General features: G+C 53.1%; 11 protein-coding genes across 11 annotated transcripts; 6 read left to right on the top strand and 5 right to left on the bottom strand.

Annotated features, from left to right (window-relative positions):
- Nucleotides 1-142: 142 nt before the first annotated feature.
- On the top strand, nt 143-1372 carry SNOG_00510 (hypothetical protein; the record flags this gene model as incomplete). The annotated part of the gene is made up of 2 exons (XM_001791142.1): nt 143-208; nt 353-1372. 2 exons carry the CDS (start codon nt 143-145, stop codon nt 1370-1372), a joined length of 1086 nt encoding a protein of 361 aa, XP_001791194.1.
- Nucleotides 1373-1472: 100 nt separating this feature from the next.
- Nucleotides 1473-2971, bottom strand: SNOG_00509 (hypothetical protein). Its single transcript, XM_001791141.1, has 3 exons — nt 2564-2971; nt 1969-2504; nt 1473-1914 (listed from the first exon to the last, which is right to left on the bottom strand). Exons 1-3 carry the CDS (start codon nt 2881-2883, stop codon nt 1763-1765), a joined length of 1008 nt encoding a protein of 335 aa, XP_001791193.1. The 5' UTR covers nt 2884-2971; the 3' UTR covers nt 1473-1762.
- Nucleotides 2972-3298: 327 nt separating this feature from the next.
- On the top strand, nt 3299-5296 carry SNOG_00508 (hypothetical protein; the record flags this gene model as incomplete). Its single annotated transcript, XM_001791140.1, has 4 exons — nt 3299-3502; nt 3554-3854; nt 3901-4442; nt 4493-5296. The coding sequence occupies 4 exons, from the start codon at nt 3299-3301 to the stop codon at nt 5294-5296; spliced, it is 1851 nt and encodes a 616-aa protein (XP_001791192.1).
- Nucleotides 5297-5699: 403 nt separating this feature from the next.
- Nucleotides 5700-6581, bottom strand: SNOG_00507 (hypothetical protein; the record flags this gene model as incomplete). The annotated part of the gene is made up of 1 exon (XM_001791139.1): nt 5700-6581. One exon carries the CDS (start codon nt 6579-6581, stop codon nt 5700-5702), a length of 882 nt encoding a protein of 293 aa, XP_001791191.1.
- A 388-nt stretch (nt 6582-6969) lies between these two features.
- SNOG_00506 (hypothetical protein) lies at nt 6970-8103 on the top strand (the record flags this gene model as incomplete). Its single annotated transcript, XM_001791138.1, has 1 exon — nt 6970-8103. The coding sequence occupies one exon, from the start codon at nt 6970-6972 to the stop codon at nt 8101-8103; it is 1134 nt and encodes a 377-aa protein (XP_001791190.1).
- A 562-nt stretch (nt 8104-8665) lies between these two features.
- SNOG_00505 (hypothetical protein) lies at nt 8666-9454 on the top strand (the record flags this gene model as incomplete). Its single annotated transcript, XM_001791137.1, has 1 exon — nt 8666-9454. One exon carries the CDS (start codon nt 8666-8668, stop codon nt 9452-9454), a length of 789 nt encoding a protein of 262 aa, XP_001791189.1.
- A 381-nt stretch (nt 9455-9835) lies between these two features.
- SNOG_00504 (hypothetical protein) lies at nt 9836-10753 on the bottom strand (the record flags this gene model as incomplete). Its single annotated transcript, XM_001791136.1, has 2 exons — nt 9836-9988; nt 10040-10753. The coding sequence occupies 2 exons, from the start codon at nt 10751-10753 to the stop codon at nt 9836-9838; spliced, it is 867 nt and encodes a 288-aa protein (XP_001791188.1).
- Nucleotides 10754-12380: 1627 nt separating this feature from the next.
- SNOG_00503 (hypothetical protein) lies at nt 12381-12779 on the top strand (the record flags this gene model as incomplete). Its single annotated transcript, XM_001791135.1, has 1 exon — nt 12381-12779. The coding sequence occupies one exon, from the start codon at nt 12381-12383 to the stop codon at nt 12777-12779; it is 399 nt and encodes a 132-aa protein (XP_001791187.1).
- Nucleotides 12780-13946: 1167 nt separating this feature from the next.
- On the bottom strand, nt 13947-14428 carry SNOG_00502 (hypothetical protein; the record flags this gene model as incomplete). Its single annotated transcript, XM_001791134.1, has 3 exons — nt 13947-14096; nt 14196-14277; nt 14400-14428. 3 exons carry the CDS (start codon nt 14426-14428, stop codon nt 13947-13949), a joined length of 261 nt encoding a protein of 86 aa, XP_001791186.1.
- A 2280-nt stretch (nt 14429-16708) lies between these two features.
- SNOG_00501 (hypothetical protein) lies at nt 16709-17273 on the bottom strand (the record flags this gene model as incomplete). Its single annotated transcript, XM_001791133.1, has 2 exons — nt 16709-16912; nt 16947-17273. The coding sequence occupies 2 exons, from the start codon at nt 17271-17273 to the stop codon at nt 16709-16711; spliced, it is 531 nt and encodes a 176-aa protein (XP_001791185.1).
- A 1465-nt stretch (nt 17274-18738) lies between these two features.
- SNOG_00500 (hypothetical protein) lies at nt 18739-19268 on the top strand (the record flags this gene model as incomplete). Its single annotated transcript, XM_001791132.1, has 2 exons — nt 18739-18908; nt 19064-19268. The coding sequence occupies 2 exons, from the start codon at nt 18739-18741 to the stop codon at nt 19266-19268; spliced, it is 375 nt and encodes a 124-aa protein (XP_001791184.1).
- Between the last annotated feature and the right edge of the window lie 808 nt (nt 19269-20076).

Below are 20076 nucleotides of genomic sequence, written 5' to 3'. Positions count from 1 at the left end.
CGGGGATCTGATATTTTTTTCTAAATCGGAGCGCAAGGCGTCGGATCCCGGTACATATTCGACTGAGAACGGGAAGAGCCCGTCATCGGGCCCGGAGTGGTTTGTGATGTTTGCTGGAGGATTGTTTCGGAGAAAGAAGAAGATGGAAGCTGTTTCTTCGCCTGGGACTGATGCGGAGATGGATATGGGAGGGGCGGACATTGATGTTGTGAGTGTGAATTCTTTTTCTCTCATTCTCCTCTGATATCAACTTTGCTTCTCCTTCACCGTCTCCTCCATCTCTCAATCCGTCATACATGCATACAGACGTCCAAACCTCTCTCATTCTCCCTCCTATCCTGACCCACCCCAGGACGCAACCTACACCTCCTACCAAGAATCCGCCGACGCCCAAACCGACCGCGCATCCTACGCCTCCTCCAGCATCTGCTCCCTCGCCTCCTCCGCCACACGCTACCGCTATGAAAATGGACGCCGCTACCACGCCTGGCGCGACGGCACCTACTACGCGCCCAACGACGAAGGCGCGCAATCCTACGAGCTGATCGTGCACCACCTCTGGCTCCTCACGTTGCACGACAAGCTCTTCCTCGCGCCCATCACTTCGCCCAAACGCATCCTCGACGTGGGCACCGGCACGGGGCTGTGGGCCGTAGACATCGCCGACCACTTCCCCGCCGCCGAGATTACCGCGACCGACCTCAGCCCGATCCTGTACACCGCCGCGCCGCCGAACCTCGTGTTTGAAATCGACGATGCCTGCAGCGAGTGGACGTATCCGCCCGACCACTTCGACTTCATCCACATCCGCGGGCTAACTGGGTGCGTCAAGGACTGGCCGCACATGTACGCGCAGGTCTACGCCCACCTCGCGCCCGGCGCGTGGTTCGAGCAGCTGGAATTTGAAATCCGCACGAATGCCGACCCGGCGAGTGGGCGCCATGCCGACCAGATTGTCGCGGCGTTTAGCGATAGTGTGATTGATGTGGGCGAGAGGCTGACCGGCATGACGTTCAAGATTGTCGAGCAGATGGCGGCGCTGTTGCCGCAGGCCGGATTTGTGGATGTCCATGAAGAGAGGTTTATTTGGCCGATTGGGGCGTGGCCGAAGGATCCGCATTTGAAGGATTTGGGGAGGTGGGGAGAGAGGAATTGGAGTGAGGGGATTGAGGGGTGGGTCATGGCGCTGTATACGCGATTACTTGGGTGGACGTACGCAGAAGTGCAAGCTTTTGTGAAGGATTTTAGGAGCGTGATCAAGAACCGTGGGAATCATTTCTATCACGAGGTCAGGTGTGTTTATGCGCGGAAACCATTCCCGGGCGAGGTTGTGGAGAAGAGTGGGGATGATGGAGCGAGCGCTGAAGCATAAAGATTGACATAAGAGTGCTTTATGTCGGAATGGCAATTGGGTCTCGGCATTGGGAGGAAATTTTGTTTAGCTGATAGGAACGATACCCTGACAATATGCATAATTTGTTTGTATGATGTTTCATTATATCATGCTATTGATGGCATTTCTCTACGGCATGCTTCGTATTTGCCGAATTGGACTTCTTCTGCAGAGCGTCTGCTGTAGCGCTCTCCACGGCACCCCGTCGTGCCTGCACCATCATGATGGGAGGATATCGTTCGTGCCAAGTGATCTGCTCCAAGCTTCTTGGTCCGTATCTCCTGGTACGCAAGTAGGCCTCGGTGAGACATGCTTTGTAGCCTACTCTTTCATGTGCAAGACGATGGTCAAGCTGCTCTGGGGTGAAATCTACTCATCCATCTCGACATCGTCGTTGCTGGCTTCGGCATTTCCGTTTTGCCGCGAGGCTGGCTTTGGCACCGAGGCCTCCTTGTCGATCATTTGTCGCGAGACGGACACGATGTTGTCCTCGATGAGCTGTTGGCCGACGTCTTCGATGTCTATGAGGGTGAATTAGCATGACTATGATATCTCGGGTAGGAGGGAGTACGCACGCTTCTTGGGGTCGACCTTTCCAACGTATCGCGTCTTGAGCTGGTCCTTGGTGAGCTCCGTCTCCTCCTTGACGCGCTTCTCGTAACCCTCGGCCAACGAGACCAGCTTCTGCAGCCTGTCGTTGTTCCGCTCGCCCTCGCCCTTGAAGTCCTCCATCAGCAGTGCCTCGGTCCAGACGTGCTTGTGCAGGTTCATCAGCATGTTCTCCTCCAGCGCAGTCTTCTTGTAATCGATGCCTATTGAGTAGTAGTGGCGGTTCAGGCCGTGGATGAGGGCTTGGATCGAGGGCTTGTTGAGGTGGCCGACGTTGGATGTGGTCTGGCGGGGCTCGTGGCCCATCATGAGGGTTTGCGGATTTATTAGGCGGAAGGCATCGATGACGACTTTGCCCTTGACGGACTGGATGGGATCGACTACGACGGCGACGGCGCGGGGCGTGAGCTGCTCAAAGGACTGTTGCGTGTTGATGTCGACGGACGACAGCCAGCAGCCGAAGCCAGGATGTGAGTGGTACCAGCCGACGACCGTCTCTTGCCTGTGTCTGTCAGCTGCCGCTCTCACTCTCAAGAGTACTCGTGGTGAGAAGCAACGCACCTTCCTGTCTGCCTCAGCATGTCCATCATCTTGGTCTGGAAGACGGGGTCGACAGCCTCGACGGAAACACCGGTACCGGACTGCGGCATGGCGAATACATCCACGACGCGTACTGTGTAGTCATCCACAAACTCGCCCAGCATGAGGCCCATGACCTCCATGGGCACACCCGCCCGCCCGTGCCGCAGCATCTTGAGCAGCGCCAGAGACGAGATGTAGACGGTTTCCGAGTTGTCGATCAGGTTGGTGTCTTGTGCGGGACCTCCGCCCATGCCTCCCATGCCCTGCGCGGCGGCCAACATTCTGCTTAGCCGGTCCATGATGGTGTGGGGGGTATGGGTGAGTCTATGAAGAAGTAGGTTCCGAGGGAGACGGGGTATCCAGAGAGGGAGCGTGGTGTTGATGTGGGTTGTACGGCGAGGCGGCGGCGATGGGTGAAGCTCCGAGCTGTCGCGATATGTAATCGGCCCCACGTTTCTCCGAAAAGCGCGCTAAGGCGAGCAAGGATGCTGGCCGCCCGCGGTCGAAGCTCAAGCTCGGAGCGCCTTTGTTCCCACCATCTCTCCCGCATTGGGTGTCTTTGACGCTTTATATTGCCGACCACGCCTCGAGTCCCTGCATTGTAGTTCCCGCCGCTCCAGAAACACCAGCTAACACTCACATTCACTATCTAAAAATCCAAGCTACCAAACTGCCAAACTCCAGCAACCACAGTCGCTTCAAAGCAGTGCCAAAATGGCAGACGACATGTCGGCGGCCCCGGCCTCTGCCAGCCTGAGCAATAGTGTGGGCGCACAACCCAAGAAAGTCGCATACTTCTACGACTCGGATGTGGGCAACTATGCCTACGTTGCAGGCCATCCCATGAAGCCTCATCGCATACGCATGGCGCATAGTCTTATTATGAACTATGGCCTTTACAGCAAGATGGAGATCTACGTACGCCCATACCTATAGCACGCGCATATGTTTAATTCCTAACAAGAACAGCGCGCAAAACCCGCCTCCAAGTACGAAATGACGCAGTTCCACACAGACGAGTACATAGAGTTTCTGCACAAGGTCACTCCAGACAACATGGACAACTTCACCAAGGAGCAGAGCAAATACAACGTCGGAGACGATTGTCCCGTCTTTGACGGCCTCTTCGAGTTCTGCGGCATCAGCGCCGGAGGTACCATGGAGGGCGCGGCGCGTCTGAACCGCGGCAAATGCGACGTCGCAGTCAACTGGGCGGGCGGACTGCATCACGCAAAAAAGAGCGAAGCTAGTGGTTTCTGCTATGTCAACGGTCAGTATGCGCCAGCTTTTTGCGCCGACTTTAGCTGATTTCTCAGACATTGTCCTTGGCATCATCGAGCTTCTGCGGTACAAGCAGCGCGTCCTGTACATCGATATCGACGTGCACCATGGAGATGGTGTGGAGGAGGCTTTCTACACGACCGATCGTGTCATGACTGTATCCTTCCACAAGTACGGCGAGTACTTCCCCGGTACCGGTGAACTGCGCGACATTGGTGTTGGCACTGGCAAGAACTATTCTGTCAACTTCCCTCTGCGCGACGGCATAACAGACGAGACCTACCGCAACATCTTCGAGCCAGTCATCGAGGCGGTCATGACCCACTACGGCCCAGAAGCCATTGTGCTCCAGTGCGGAGGCGACAGTCTCTCGGGCGACCGACTTGGATGCTTCAACTTGAGCATGGACGGCCATGCCAACTGCGTTCGCTACGTCAAGAGCTTCGGCGTGCCTGTCATCATCTTGGGTGGTGGTGGTTACACCATGCGCAACGTTGCCCGCACCTGGGCATACGAGACGGGTGAGCTTGTAGGGGAGAAGATGTCCAAGCAGCTTCCCTTCAATGACTACTACGAGGCAAGTTCTTGATATTCCCACCCTTTCGATATGGCACTAACATCATGCAGTACTTTGCGCCTGACTACGAGCTGGATGTTCGGCCATCAAACATGGAGAACGCCAACTCGCACGACTATCTCCACAAGATCAAGTCTACTGTGATTGAGAACATTCGAAGAACAGGCAGGCCCTCGGTAGAAGCCTTCACCAACATTCCTAATGCATTGCCTCGGATGGCAGACTCAGATGGTGAAGACGAGGACGACGACCTCGACGCTGACATGAACCCGGATGTGAGAATGACTCAGCGTCAGCGAGACGAACACATCGAGCGCGATGGCGAGCTGTACGACGAAAGCGACGACGAAGAGTACAAGAACAGTCTCGGTGTACGCGCTCAGCCAGGCGTTAAGAAGCGGAGAAACATCAGCGACTTCCCCAATCCAAATGCTGCACCCGCTCAGGACATCGACGCGCTCAATGGCATGGAGGAGATCAATGGGGATAGCGCTGTATCGACAAGACAGCCTTCGGCCGCTCCAGCGTCTCGTACACAGACACCTGCCGTGGCAGAGCAAGGGGCTGACGATGATGGTGATGTTGATATGGACGAGGCAGAGGTACCCGCCGCTACTGCAACCTCAACTCGCTCTCAATCACCTGCCGGTGTGGTCACACCCCCTGACTCACCACCAGCCGCGACCGCTGCACCAGCATTAGCTCCAACATCAGCACCCACGGCAGACGTCTCAATGGAGGGCGTTGACGAGGACACCAAGGAAGCCATCGCCGACGCGAAAGAGGAGGGTGAAGCGGAGCGCGACACTAAGAACGTCAACGGTGAAGTGCGCACAGAAGTTGCTAAGGATTAGTTCTTCTAGCGTAACGTGACGGCGGCTGTAATGACGAATGGTGGCACGCATTGACGGCGTTTCCTGGGCTCCTCTTCTGATCTAAATGGTAGCGGTTGGTGTTATGGTGCAAAGGCTGGATGTCCACGATACCTTTGTTGTTTTCTCATCATTTTGTGTGAAGAATGTCTTCAAATTGACGTTCACGAGATGTTCGTAGTGCTTTTTCCGAATTGATATTTGCATACTCCATACAGTCGTGTTCTCGTCGTTCATAGATGCGGAATCATGGTAACTATATCACAAGCGGCAAGTTATCCAAATCGATGTCAAGGCCAGAACTCAGTTGCGGCACCTGAGTATAGTTGGACTGGTCCAGCACTTGCCTCGTCATCTGGAGCGTCTGGTTGCAGTCAGCGATTTTTCACTTCCCCGAATGCCTTTGTGTACTCACCTGCGCATACGACGGATTCGGATTACTCTTCATCGTCTCCAAGAAAGCCCACGTCATCGCGCCCGTGGCCTCACCCTCAATATTCGCATCCGCACTCGTCTGATCATCCTTGCACCCCGAAAACATCGTCACCATCTTCTGCTCGCTGCCATACTGCCCCGCAAACTCCCCCGCATCCAGCCCCTCCTCCTCCTGCTCGCCCATATGCCTCAATCCCTTGAAGAAACTACTCGCACCCGCGAGTAACTGCTGCGCCTCCCCAACCTTACTATAACTAAACCCCCCATCAATCAGCCTCTGCGCCTCCCCAACCAACCTCGCCCCAACCCGCAGATTGTCCAGCAAACTAATCTGCCCATCGCTATCCGAGCGGTACACATAGGGCAGTTCCACCGCAGAGCCCGAGTGACAGCAATCCATGATGATAAACAAAGTACACCCCGGCGCCATCCTCGTGACCAAATGCTCGTGCAGCAACGTACTACTAATCTGGCCGCGCGTCTCGAAATCAACAGGCACAATCGTGTCGTCGATGCCCGTGGAGCGGTTCCCATCCACATCGGCAATCTGCCCGCCGTGGCCCGAGTAGTGCAGGAATAGCGTGCAGCCGGGCTCAGACACGAGCCAGTCCATGGCCGCCAGCAGGTTGTGGCCGGAGGGGTAGAAGGGGCTGTCATGAGGTACCTCGGGGCGGTCAGTGAGGATCACCTGGTTCTTGTGCGAGTTGTCGTAGCCACGGTAGGAGAGGAAGTCGGTCATGTTGTCCACGTCGGAGTGGCAGCCGCGCAGGGCGTGGCTGGAGTTTGTGTAGTTTATCCCGATGAGGAGGGATTTCTTGCGTTGGTGAGACATTTTCGGAGGAGGACTTGGGAAATGGGTGACGGGAGAAAAAAGGTTGATGATGTGAGGTAGTTGGGGAAACTTGGCAGGGGTTTGCGAGGTTGATGGTTGCGGCTGAAATGGAGGGGCTGTGAATGTATATGCAGATCTAAGCCATGTTGGAGTTAGTGGGGCTTCCGGCCCGCAACGTGCATGCGCGTCAGAGGCAAACATCAGAGATGAGCTATCGTGTTAGCTCGGGAACTTGTACGAGATGATATGATGAGTGAAGAGGACGTTCGTGGTCTGCGTAGGAACATGGGCGCGCTTACATTACCTCATGACGTCATTGCTTCCGTTCAGCTCGTTCTTTCGCTCCAAGTATGTTCTCGCGAGTGCATTTAGATGTAGATACACCAAGATGAGCCGGGACATTAGCCCACCTCCGGCAAAACGGCACAAGATATTGGCTCAGACGACTGGATCGACTGCGAAGCAAAGTCCAACGACGCCACAGCCTCTGCCACCACTGCACACGAATAGCATCCGAATCTTCTCATGGAACGTCAATGGAATCGCTCCTTTCTTGCAAAAGTCCATAAAGTCGTTCTTCGCTGCGTCGGACCCCCAAGATAAAGAAGACAACATCCCTCCTCCATCACTTCGAGGCATTTTGCAGAGACACAAATGGCCCTCTATCCTTTTTCTGCAAGAAGTCAAAATCGCAACCAAAGACACAAAGACCCAAGACGCGGTCAAGGCCGCCGTGAACACCAAATTCCCATCAGAAACCGACGACGAAGGCCCAACATACGAAGCGCATTTCACACTTCCGAATGATCCACACAACGCGCGCGGCCTACGAGGCAGTGGAAAACTCTACGGCGTATGCAGCATCCTCCGCACCGACCTCCAAAACCCCTACCAGATCAACATCCGAACAGTAGACTGGGACAAAGAAGGCCGCATCTCCATCGTCCAACTCACCGGCAAATCCGCAAAGCTCGCCATCTTCAACATCTATGCCGTCAACGGCACCTCCAACCCTTACCGCGACCCAACAACAGGCGTAGTAACCGGCACACGCCACGACCGCAAACTCCAATTCCACCGCCTGTTGATGCAAGAATGTCTGGATCTCGAAGCAGCAGGTTGGCGTGTGCTGCTCGCAGGCGACATGAACGTTGCGCCCGACGCGCGCGATGGACATCCCAAGCTCCGAACATTCCCCAAGCAGCATGCGCTCAACCGGGCGGATTTTCACGAGAGGTTTCTGGAGGGGACGGGGCTGGGTGGCGTGGATGTGTGGCGCGAGATGCATGGGAATGAGCGGCGGTATACGTATTATCCGAGGGGGAGGGAGTGGGGGTCGAGTTGTGATAGAGTGGATTATGTGGTTGCTGGGAGGGGGGCGTGGGATGCGGGGATGGTGAAGGCGAGTGGGATCTTGGATACTGAGGGGGAGAGGGGAATGAGTGATCATTGTCCGGTTTGGGTAGATGTTGGGCTTGAGAGAAGGGATGGGGAAGATGCGGGAAAAGTACAGCAATTGTGAAGAAAGAGCGTGGGAATTCCTTAATTGGGTAATAGGAGAGTGGAATTAAATTCCCGCTCATGTTGCGTATATTGGTCTCGTACTTTTCCATCGCATCCTTTGTATACTATGAATTCACTGAAAATGAATAATTTCTCAATGTTTCCAAGGGATTGAAGCACATTCGTTGACGGGCTGCAGCTTAGAATCGCACGCATTCTTGATGCACAACGTCTCGAAAGCATCGATTTTGAATTATTAGCAATGTCTCGCACCGTCTGATGAAGAGAGTCTAAATACAGTCACGTGGTGGAGCCTATCACCTCTGCTGAGAGTATTTACACATGCGAAACATGCCGAGGTTAGCCGTATTGTAAACCATCATCATGCTGTTCTGTATAGAAATTATTCAAGAGCAAACTAGTTTGTGGATACAGCGCTCGAAATAACGACTACGTCATACTGACCATGCAGCCCATACCTAAGTATTTATTTCTTTTAACATCAAACACCATACCGCACACCACAAAATCCTAGACCTCCAGACATATTCATAAAAAGTTTCCAAGTATACATCGCCATCATGACGCCCGAACAACTGCAAACATACAACAAGGCCTCGAAAAAGATCCTCATCATCGTCTCCGACGCCTCAAGCTTCCCCCTCTACAACACTGGCAACGATGGCAAGACCGTCTCCCAGGACTCCGGCTACTTCCTCATGGAACTCGCCAAGCCCCTCCAAAAATTCCTCGACGCCGGCTACGAAGTAACATTCGCCTCACCTGAAGGCAAGGAGCCCACACCAGACCCAAACAGCCTATCACTCATGGCATTTGCCGGCAACTTCTACGAGCGCCAGCGCGAACTTGACCTCATCGAGCGCATGAAGAAAGAGAATGGATTCAGCCGACCGCGCAAGTTCAGCGAGATCAGCGATGACCAGCTAAAGAACTTTGGCGGCGTGTTCATCCCAGGCGGGCATGCACCGCTGAGTGATCTGGGCGACAATGCGGATCTAGGACGCATACTCAGCCACTTCCATCAGAATGCTAAACCGACTGCTGCGCTGTGCCATGGGCCGTGGGCGTTCTTGTCGACGAAGTATGGCCCGCAGAAGGAGTTTGCGTACAAAGGATACAAGATGACGAGCTGGAGTGATGCTGAGGAGAAGATGATGGAGGTGTACTTCAGGGGCGAGATTACGAAGGTCGAGGGTACGCTGAGAGAAGAGGGTGCGGATATGCAGGAGGGTTTGGCGAAGAGCATGGGTAGTATTACGGTGGATCGGGAGCTGATCACTGGTGATAATCCGATGGCGGCGAATGCCATCGGAGACAAGTTCTTGGAAATGCTCGCAGGGGTGAAATGAGCTGGATATTGTAGCTCCAAGCATATCATTGGCAACCGAACTTGCTAGGGCGCAATGAGAAATTAGAGATACCACCTTCCCCGACATCAGGTGGCACAATAATTCATGCGTGCTCTAATCAAAATTAATCCACTATTAGAAAACAGCATTCATGTCGTGTTCGGGCCTGAACAGACTCAGCAGCTTACTTGTATGTGAGGACGTGCTAAAACAGCCTCGAAGCTAGAGAGCTTGATCAATCTGCGCTTAGATGGTGTTCAGAATTCTTAAGACACAGCGCGTGCAAATTATTGCAGCACCTGGTTACAGTACTCGATGCTTGAAGTCTACTGTTGTATTCCTGTAGTTCTCCGTGGTCTACTCGTAATTCTCCGATATTGTCTAGTCGTCACTCTTTGTCGGATCCCACGCGCAAGGCTCATACACTCCAGTATCTAAGCTCTTCATATCCTCGCTGGATAACTCGAAATCATACACATTCGCATTTTCCTCGATGCGCGCCGGTGTCACAGACTTCGGGAGAGGAATGAAGCCCTAGCATAAATGTCAGTGTGGCCATGGTAACACCACCATACGAGTACTCACCATCTGCAAACTCCACCTGATCAAAATCTGTGAAGGCGTCTTATTGTATTTCTTCGCCAAGGGCTGTAGTAGTGGATCATCATTCTTCTGCGCCCTCACGATCGGACAATACGCCTCGAGAAGGACGCCTCTCTTCTTGCACCAATCCACGATATCTGTGCGCGCAAGCCACGGATGTAGTTCAACTTGGTTGACGCTGAGTACGCCGCCCTTGCCTTTGCCTTCTTTCTCATCGGTCGCTTTGATGTATGCTTCCAGCTCATCGAGGTGATGCACGCCGTAATTTGAAACACCGATTGATCGGATCTTCCCAGCCTGCACGCCTTCCACAAGCGCTTTCCACGCCCCAATGCGGTTTTCTTTACCGCCGTAGGGGCTGTGGAGGAGGTACAAGTCGACGTAGTCAAAGCCCGTGATCTTGAGCGTGTTTTCAATGTGTTCTTTGGCAGTCTCATAGCGCATATCCTTGGGTGGGATCTTTGTGGTGAAGAAGAGCTCTTCTCTTGGGATGCCGGACTTCTTCATTCCATCTGCAGAGGGCTGTTCGTTCCGATATGCTACCGCGGAGTCCACATGACGATAGCCGGTTTTGAGGGCGTGATGCACAACTTCAGATGCCACGTCTGCTGGGGTTTGATAAACGCCATAGCCTAGGACTGGGATGTCGTAACCCGAGTTCATACGGTATGTGGAGTTGATGGCAAGGTTTGCCATGGTGGGCGATGACGTATGAAATCCTCGGGCGGACGTGAGATGCGCGCGAAGTGTAGAAAGACGATTCAACGCTGATTGCATGCTATGTCAAGTCTGGAGAAGAACTGGAAAGTTCAGTTTATACTTCTAGCATCAACTTCGGATGTGGACTTATGAGCGTAGAAGTCCGAGGGTTGATCCGATGGACATAGCAGCGATAGGTGGGGGCTAGCGTAAACCATAACGCCACAACGCCACAAGGACTCTTCAAAGGGCGATTTCACCATTAATTCCTCAACTTGCTTTCTGCCTTCTTGATTTCATCGTTGAAGACCTCTAGGATGAGAATGAGGCATGCACGTCCCCAGTCGGTGACGTACTGAGCTGGATGAACAGCAAGCGTCTCACAGCAGGGATACCTTCTCATGTCAGCGCTGGACGTTGTGCCCCACTATGTTACGGCCTGATAAATCACCATTCTACATCCGACTTTGCACCGAAAACAGGGGAAGCAGTAGTATCTCTGTAGACACAACAATTCAGGTTGCGCCGTGCTGACTGTGAGGAAGAGGAGTAGCTCCCGACATACGCAACACTGAATGAACTCTCAGCGTATCTATGGTGTCACAACATCTCGGATGTCTCTACCGAGCTGACAGGTTTACGTCAAAATTCTATTCTCTTGCTTATCATGCTACTACACGATGGGTCATGCGCGCCTCCTCCGTCTGATCGCTTTGAACAATGTACACATCGCCTCATATCATTCCGCATCAGCTTACAGCTAGCCAATTTAGGACACCTGCCCCCCGGAAGCAGTACAGCCGAGCTTACGCCATCTCGTAACCATCGCGAGATGAGCTTCAGTTAAGGAATGTATCGTAGCATTGTCGAGATCCCTTCGCGCAAAGCTGTGAGTTATTTACAACCGTCCGTCTGTATTCTCCGCGTCAAGCATCATGATGGCCTTCTATAGGGCCTTGAAGAACGCTCAAAGCAAGCTTGACTCTGCTATGCCGGGTGCATGGGAAATTGCGCCATGAAATAAACTTTAGTGGGAAGTAACACGCCGAAACCATCTCGAGGTCGTTTCAGCCGTACCGCATTTTTTCACCTCAGGTGAGACGAAACTCGCTTGGCATCTATGCAATTTCCAGCCCTACAGCACTAACAAAACTAAAGGAATAACAATTATTTACAGGAAAGGAGAGATAAAACAGATATTTAGACGTATTAACTACTTACTCAATTCTATGGAGGCGTTGTGCTGCTGCTACGGTTGTGGCTACGCCAGATGTCCCATCAGAGTTGGTAAGGTGCGGTACGTACGCCATCTTACCACCGGTTGAGACAAGATGAGGCCGAGCTCAACTCTAGAAGCAATCAAACGTTGGTGCGAACAAGGAACAGGTCCAGATAGCATTATGGCCGAGTTCTTTTCGAGAGTAATCATTCATCTTACTCCAACTGACCTGGAAATTGAAGATATAAAGGGAATGGAGAACTGCGCATGGGACCGTTTTCTATCTCAGCAACAGTTCCATCATCCATCACTTCAATCTTCACTTTAAAACTAATTTCATTCTATTATCTCTTTCCAACTTTCACTTCGCATCCAACATATTCATCCAACTTAGAAAGGTTCAAGATGCAGCTCACCACCATCCTCGCCTCAAGCATCCTCGCCTTTGCCAGCAGCATCTCAGCTGCGCCAACTACCACGAATACCACTTCCACCGTCACCCTCCGTGTCTACGACGATATCTCCGGCGTCAACTCCGACGCAACCGTTCCTGACGACAACGTTCCTCGCGCGATAACAGACCTTTTCGAAGGAACTGCCATCGGAAACGCTGGCTTTAACGCAACCTCTGCCCAGCTCGTCAAGTTCGCGGATCTCACCCAGTGCGTTCTGGTCAACAGCGCTCTAGGCCGGACGATTCAGCTGGACGGACGCTCCAAGAACTATGCCGACATTGACGGCGATCGCGCCATAGCTGTGCCTACCTACATTGGTGGATTCACTTTCCAGTGCACTCCGTCGTAGATGCTACGAGTATTTAGGAACACACGGACGAGAGCAACTAGCGTGTATCTTGGGGCACGACTTTGGTTTAATGTTTTAGACTTCTCTTCTCTTTTATCCTTCATTGGGATTTCTTTTAATGGTGGTCAAGGGCCCACATGAATATTCTCTATAACTACTTTCAATGTAGTTAGTATAGCCCTTTAGTGCGTTAATGCATAAAGATGCGCATTGGCATGATTTCCGAGCTCAAGTTGCGTGACTGTTCACTTCCTTACAGCCCTACAGCCTTACAGCCTTGTAGACGACTCTTTATCCACAGCTTACCGCCTCACTACAAAATCAATAGATACGCCAAATGGGTCTTTCCACGAAAGTACTGAAAGCAATGAAGCCGACCTAGTCGCAATTATTCCGCGTCTAAAACTCTCGGTTGCAGCTTTCGCGAACCCTAACTTACCCCTCTTTCACGCCTTGTTTATCCGACTCTACTGTACATCCCCGATTTGACGCAAAGACCAATTTTCGTCTAATATCTCCTATCGCAGGTGATTTTGCGTACAATATCCTCCCGCCTTGTCGAAAACACACAGAATCCTACGCCGCATGCGCAAACCGTCACCTCAACGTGCCGACCGAGCGGCTCCGGGTAAATCATCTATTCCACATCCTGCTTGTGCGTCCTTCATCCCCAGCCCATAATCGTCATAATGTCTCTTTCTCCTCAGCGATCAGTGCTGACCCACGGCTTCCGACACCACGGACCCCGTCAGCACTAGAAGCAGCATGGAAGATCTGTCGAAGGCCGTTGAGTGAGTGGGGCGAAACTGCATGTAGCACGCGGTTATGCGCCTAGGGCAATATGGATAAATGAGTTCCACGTTTTCTTGTCCTAGCACCGCAGGCTTTGAAACGTCCCGAACGTGGCATTTGCGGGCTTTTTGGGCTCAGCTATGTGGCCGCAAATGGGTTGTGTAGCAATTGGCTGTCTCTCGCTTGCTGATCGATGGTTCGGAAACGGTGCCGACTGATCCTGGGAGACCTAGCGCAAGGCGTATATTTGACTTCGGCTGCTGGTGTCCTCGTGCTTTGTTGCTGAAAATAGATTTTTCTTGGTGCGTCTGTCGCACGGGTTGGAGGTGTGTATGTTCAGCGGCAGCAATGAGCGTTTCCTGGTCGCAACATGATCTACTTCTCCAGATCGGATCTGCGTGGACGGTCGGATGCTAGAGGCCGCTGCATGCCGTTCAACCATTTATCGGTGAGCAGGAGGAACTGCGTGATGACGGCAGGAAGCACGCAGGCGCAGGCACTGTCGCTCTGTGCCACACAATGCGGCTAAAACGTTTGCAGTTCAACAAGAAAACGCAATGGGCAAGTCTTACCAAGGGAAGATAGGTGAGCTATTGGACACACGCCGCTTACACAGGAGCTTACAGGCTGGAACGAATGCTTGTCGGAACTCGCAGGACTTGAAACCTTGGCCCTTGTTCGAATACCGAAGTCGATGCTAGGCTGACTGCAGATAGGTAGCTACACCTGCTGATCACTTGTCGTCCATCCATCTTGCCACCACCCCCTCTACTGGGCTGGTCACTTATGTTTCAGTTTCTGTACCTTCACAAAACGTCATGCACGTACTAGTCTTCGCTGCCACTCCACCGAGTCATATCAGGCCGATGACGTTCCGCTACCCGGTCTTGGTGCCGAAGGAATGCAGCACGTTGGACGCCCTTGCCGTAGCGGACTTGACGGTTTCTCATCACCAGCTCATTGGCCACAGACTTTTGTAATTCGCAGAGATGTGCAGTTCCGCCAAGAAGTATCGGCGCGATAATCCGCAATCAAGCTCTATGAGAAGCGGCGAAATGGCACACTGCTGCTAGCTGCTTTTTGACGTAGAAAAGTGTTGCTATGTGAGTTCTAGTAGGGATTGCGAGCTCTCGCCTTCAGGGTTGATCTGACCCGTTGTTCACAATACAGGAGAAAGTGGGTGTCGCCAAGAATCAAGTGTCATGGCGGTGACGCAGCCATTTCAAGCAAATCTGCTGATATGTTCAAGTCTTGCACATGAAATATATACACTTCAGTGAGTGATAAATCTGGAATTAGGCATCGTATTTAGATGCATCATACGAGACGAAGTGAAGATGGCCAGGTTGAGAACACAGTGCAGTCAGCTTACATACTGCACTGTTCGAGTGGCAGTGTGACAGGCTCTCCACACTACTCCAAGGGCCAGTTCCAGACACATTCTGCTTTGTCTTTCTTACCGACCAGGTACTCTAATCGAGGCACTTGACGTGCAGACGTTTCTGACACGTAGGTGTGCGGCCGTTAGTGTGGACAGATTGTGATATTTGACCTCGACATGACTAAGGGGCATGCTGTAAGGTTTACATTCGGCCTACTGAATACCGAGGGTAGCCTGGAGAACTCCGTGCCTCAATTAAGGCTCATCTGCTAACTGTTCATGGTCGTTCGAGCCAGAGCACAGGAGATGCTGTGATGGCGGGATCAGGCGTTCAGTTCGGCACGATCACTCCACGAATTGCGCGACTACTTCGGTCCTTTCTCATACGGTATCCAGAAGCCAGTTCGTTACGGAGAAGCCAGTTCGTTACGGAGAGACACTGCATGACCTTTGCACCTTCTACTTTTGCCTCGCCATGTAATCTTACTTCACTAACTCTCCTTAACGTGCATCCCCAATACACCTTAGGGCAGACTCGAGTGTGCGCATTCCAACGAGGCTCTTCGCCCCGTAGCGAGTGAATTCCATACCCCTCTGTGTAGTCAGTGAACCCTTCAGTGTTGGTGTTGCCATGGTATGCAAGAAGTGATGCTGTATGGCCCAAGTGCAACCACCCAGGTAACTGAGCGTTTGCGCAAGGTGTGGATAGCGGCGGAGCATGCGTGAATCACGTCCACCAACTCGGAGAATTTCCAAATGATACTCGATTCGATGTTTGGAAGATTGCACGCCTTGTTGATGTTTGGGGACCCGCCTAACGCCCCAAACGTGGCGGAGCACCCAGCGATCTCCCGCACAGCGCTTGGGTTGAGGCTGCGATGGTCGCCGTTCATGGGTTCGTGTAACCGTGCTGAGTGTCACGCCTGATCTGTGCTTGTGTCAAGGCACTCGTCTTCGCCGAAGTTTGTGTAATAAAAATGAGGCTGGGGCGCGAAGTCTTTTCTCGACACACGCACGCAGCAATATGACTACACTAAACTCGGATTCGGTTGCAAATCTATACCGCAAATCTCTTGCCCCATGAAATAGTGATCATCGCACAAGAGCTGCGAAATCGCGCAAAGCATCCTGTCCCACGGGTCCAGAACAACCGTCATGTCACTCACTTCCTGGAACTCCAACGGGGGCCAGAAGCTGCCTTGAGCGCCGTTGCACAACACCATGCTTCGCCGCTGACCGATCACGGTACAGCGGCGAAGCATGCTATCTGTAGCCAAATCCACTGTGCTGGAATAGAGGCGGCAACAGTGCCCCAACCGCGCGTTTGAATCGCCATTTGCAACATAGTCATACGCGCCTCATTGGCGGCGCAGAATTCTCCCTATACTAATGAAGCGCTATTGTTTTGTTGATTTGTCCTGATTGCGGCGTTGCAAGTTACGGCGCAGTCGTTAGCGACTGACTCCACAATTGGGCAAAGGCACGGCTAAGAAGGAAGAGCAACGTGTACGAATGGCTGAATTTGGGTCATTTGGTCATATTTGATTTGACACATTTGCTCGAAGGCAAGACGCGGGTTGCGCGTAGTAGTTGGTAAAATATGGCAAGTATACACATGAAGAACAAGGGTATCAAAGAACAAGACGTAGAGCCGTCTGGGTATAGGTTTTCGTCGTACACCGGACACCGTACCGACCAGGAGGGCCGTGAAGTAAAGTAGGAAACAGCGTGAAGACCCGTAAACGTTGATTCATCTTCATTGGACGTTCATGTATGGTGGAAAGAGCTGAGGCGGCTCGACTGGACTCATGGTGTATGGGGCAAAGGAAGGCTGGAGATGCTGCTCGAAATGTGTGTACGGTGTGGGCGCCGGGTCCATCTCAGCCCATTTACGTGCGCACTGGCGGCCTGTCCATTTTTCTTGTGCGCCAAACTCAAGCATCTGGGTTGTGTTAGCATGCTGTTACAAAGGACAGGCGGCAGGCGTGGCATACCTTTTGCGCGATGATTTCGAACTTGTTTTGTGCCCAAAACTCGTGTGCTAGTCGTAAGGCTCTCAGATCTGTCTCGGTCCACACACGCATCCGTTCACGTAAGCGCTTGAGACGCATTTGTAGAGCTGGGATCTGGTATGTCTTGCCCAAGTCCGACTGGAAACGAGCTGCAATATCTTTCCAGGGCATTGACTCTTCCTCCTTGAGTTGAAGGAGCAGCTTATCTTCTTCACTAAGCTCAAACTGCACTGAGGTGTTGGAGTCGGATCGCTTCCTTCGCTTGATCTCGTCGGCTGCTTCTTCATCCTCGTCTCGAGTACGCTTCATCCCGCTCGATCGTGGCGGTTCCAGGGGTTGGGGTGCGATGGGAGTGTACAAGCGTCGCGGTTGTGGCGAAATGAGGTGGTTCGAGGGAAGCTCCATCAATGGTTCACTAAGACGTGGACTACGTGCCAAGTGCTGGAAGGGGGCATAGTATTGGTCGTGTCCGTGATGTAAGTTGCCACTGTGGATTCCGAGTGGGTTCATCGTCCATGTAGAGTTGACTGGCGCGGAATGTAGGCTGCTCGAACTGCTGTGAGGACGTTCCATTAGATGCGAGTTTGGTCTCCAGCGTGCGGATGACTGTTCAGTAAGGTGACCCGGGTTCGACTGGGGTTCCTCAGACGGGCGCGATGACTCGGGTAATACAGAGTCTCGCGCATGAGCAGAGATCGGGGACATGGCAATGGCTGGCGTCCCTCTCCGGTTACTTGATGCTGGCGCTTTCCCCACATAAGTGTAAGTAGAAGCAGGTGGCGACAAGGCCACGGAAGATGTGTGCGGAGGCATATAGTGGCCCATATGCGGCGTAGCCAGTCTAGAGATGAAATTCGTGAGCGACAGGTCTTAGCGAGAAAAGGTAGTACGTACCGGTGGATGACATTCTGGGGCGGAAACAGAGGGGTTGTACCAAGTCGAGGCTGGCAAAGTGTTCAAGTCCTGCGATGGCAACGGCGTGTCTGGCCCATGGGACATGTAGGACTGGAGCGACTGGGAAGACATTGAAGCCGGCGAGGAGGCGACGGCGGGGTACTCTTGATAGTCGTAGAGGTTTGGCCACTGCACTGACCTGGACTGTAGAAGATGTGGTGGGGGGCCGGCGCTATCAAGTACGAGAGACATGATACCTTATGCTGCAGGATGGGGGTGTGTGAGCTTCAAGTAGTAGGCGTCTACCTCATAGTAGTATAGCCAAAGATGATGGGGACAATGCGGGAGCTTGAGGGAAGGTGCGGTGCACGGTCAGCATAGAGAGCTTGAGCTTGTACCGTAGTCGACTGGGCCGCGCAAAAGGCGCAGCCGTATTTATCAAGATGCTCAATGGAGGGCAGCACAAGTGCAGTGCTTCGACTCCATCCTACCCCCGGCTCGCGGGAGCACTGGGGGAGTTGACTGCGCACTGACTTTCAGGCCAGCTGCACCTTAGCGCCCATCCTTCACCCTCTCTAGAAGACTCGGCCAGCCATGTCGTTGCGCTAGAGCCGCGTGATGGCTGGCCATCCTGGCCTGTCAACGCTTGCGCCCCGACCCAGTTGCTGACCAGGAACGGCCTGCTGGGACTGTGCTCTCCTGCAACGGTGATGATCGTGACCAGATGCCGTTGGAGCACGTCTGCAATGCCGGGTCCGGACTGGTCATCATCCCAGCACTGGGTTCGACGGTGAGAGAAGATCCGGCCGTGATTACACTTCCATCATGGCGCGGCACTTGGATGCTCCTGTTGAAGGATAGTCTCCCCTGACGCAAGAGGATGGGCCCACGAGCCTCGCCGTCGGACTCTTCTCGCAGGGTAATCTCTCTGCGCCTGCGGCGTGATATCGATGAACCTGTCTGTGCTGGCGGCGCCAGAGGATCCCGTCGCGAGGATGCAAATCCTTCGCGTGGCACGAGGAAATTTGGCAGCCCGTGTCTTCCCATTCGGTGAGCAGTGCAATTGCGCCGCAACAATGCAGCCATTTAGTCGCACTTTGCAGTGAGACATGGCGTTGAAAAGCGCTTAATTGCATGATTGAGGCAGTGGTAATTGGCCCCAAATGCCTTGACCCGGGCGAAATGGCCACTAATTAGCTGCAAAGGGTGCGCCTTGGTCTCCACGTCAGAACCCTCTTGTTGGTCTCCATCATCTCCACCACTGACCACCACAGCGAAATGCAGGGCGTTATCGGCACCAGTGAGCTTCATGGCGAGCCTCGCAGCATCGCCTCGAAGCCCGGCGGTCCACCACCTCGACTTCCTCCATTCTCCGCCTCGTCACTTTGCCCAGGCTACTGCTTCGGCTAAACCGCGCCACGGCCAAGTGCTGTGCTGGTAGCTTCCGCAGCCTTGCGCAGCACGCCCGACTATTTCGATGCCAGCGGCAACAGATGGCCCATGATTCTCTCCTTTCGAAGCCCGCGGGTTTTCGGTAGTCATGGCCCTACCGCGATCAAGGATGGTCGATGTTCTTTTTTTCGTCGATCTGCAAGAGTTTCGGAGATGGGCCGAATAGGTCACTTACGGATGACTGCTTGCGGGCGAAGCATGAGGCTGGCTCTACATGGCGGCCCGTCGGTCACCAGCGTGTTGCGGTCAAAATGGCCGAATGGCGTGCCTTGCAGCTGGATCTGCCTTGCGATGCTCCCGCTGTTTCTACTTCTGTGACCCTTCTCAGTCTTGACAGCTCTACTGCAACTCTTTCCAAGAATAGACCCAAACCTTCAAGTCGGCTAAGGCAACACAATCTTTTGCGCTTCAGATCTCGAAACGCTGTAGCTACCCAGGAGACTTGGGCTCTACCATGCAACACCATGCCGCGCCAGAGAGCCCCCATTAAAGAAGATTACACCAAGTGGTCCCCTTACAGGTGCATGATTCTTTACGGTCTGTCTACCCCTGGTGACAGACTATCTGGGATTGTGTGAGCCTATTCCTCAACCAGTAGGCCGGGCAATTCTCAGCCAGATTGGCAGTCATCAGACGGTCTGGATGTGCAGCGATTCTACGGTATGACCAGTGCTTTAGCTATGCTGGGCGCTGTACGACTCAGGGACCTACCTCCCAGCTAACTATTTGTTTTTGTTCTTTTTTACGCTATCGTGTTGGTTGTGTA

The sequence above is a fragment of the Parastagonospora nodorum genome, assembly GCF_000146915.1.
Source record: "Parastagonospora nodorum SN15 chromosome Unknown scaffold_1, whole genome shotgun sequence".
Lineage (NCBI taxonomy): Eukaryota > Fungi > Ascomycota > Dothideomycetes > Pleosporales > Phaeosphaeriaceae > Parastagonospora > Parastagonospora nodorum.
Note: the sequence above shows the minus strand (reverse complement) of the source record. Positions and strands in the feature narration are given on the sequence as shown.

Excerpts from the sequence above, each read along its gene's own strand:
- SNOG_00509 (XM_001791141.1), bottom strand. The coding sequence starts at position 2,883 with ATGGACCGGCTAAGCAGAATGTTGGCCGCCGCGCAGGGCATGGGAGGC. Across the intron at positions 2,505-2,563 it reads ATGCTGAGGCAGACAGGAAG|GCAAGAGACGGTCGTCGGCT; the intron begins GTGCGTTGCTTC and ends TGACAGACACAG. Across the intron at positions 1,915-1,968 it reads AAAGGTCGACCCCAAGAAGC|ACATCGAAGACGTCGGCCAA; the intron begins GTGCGTACTCCC and ends TCACCCTCATAG.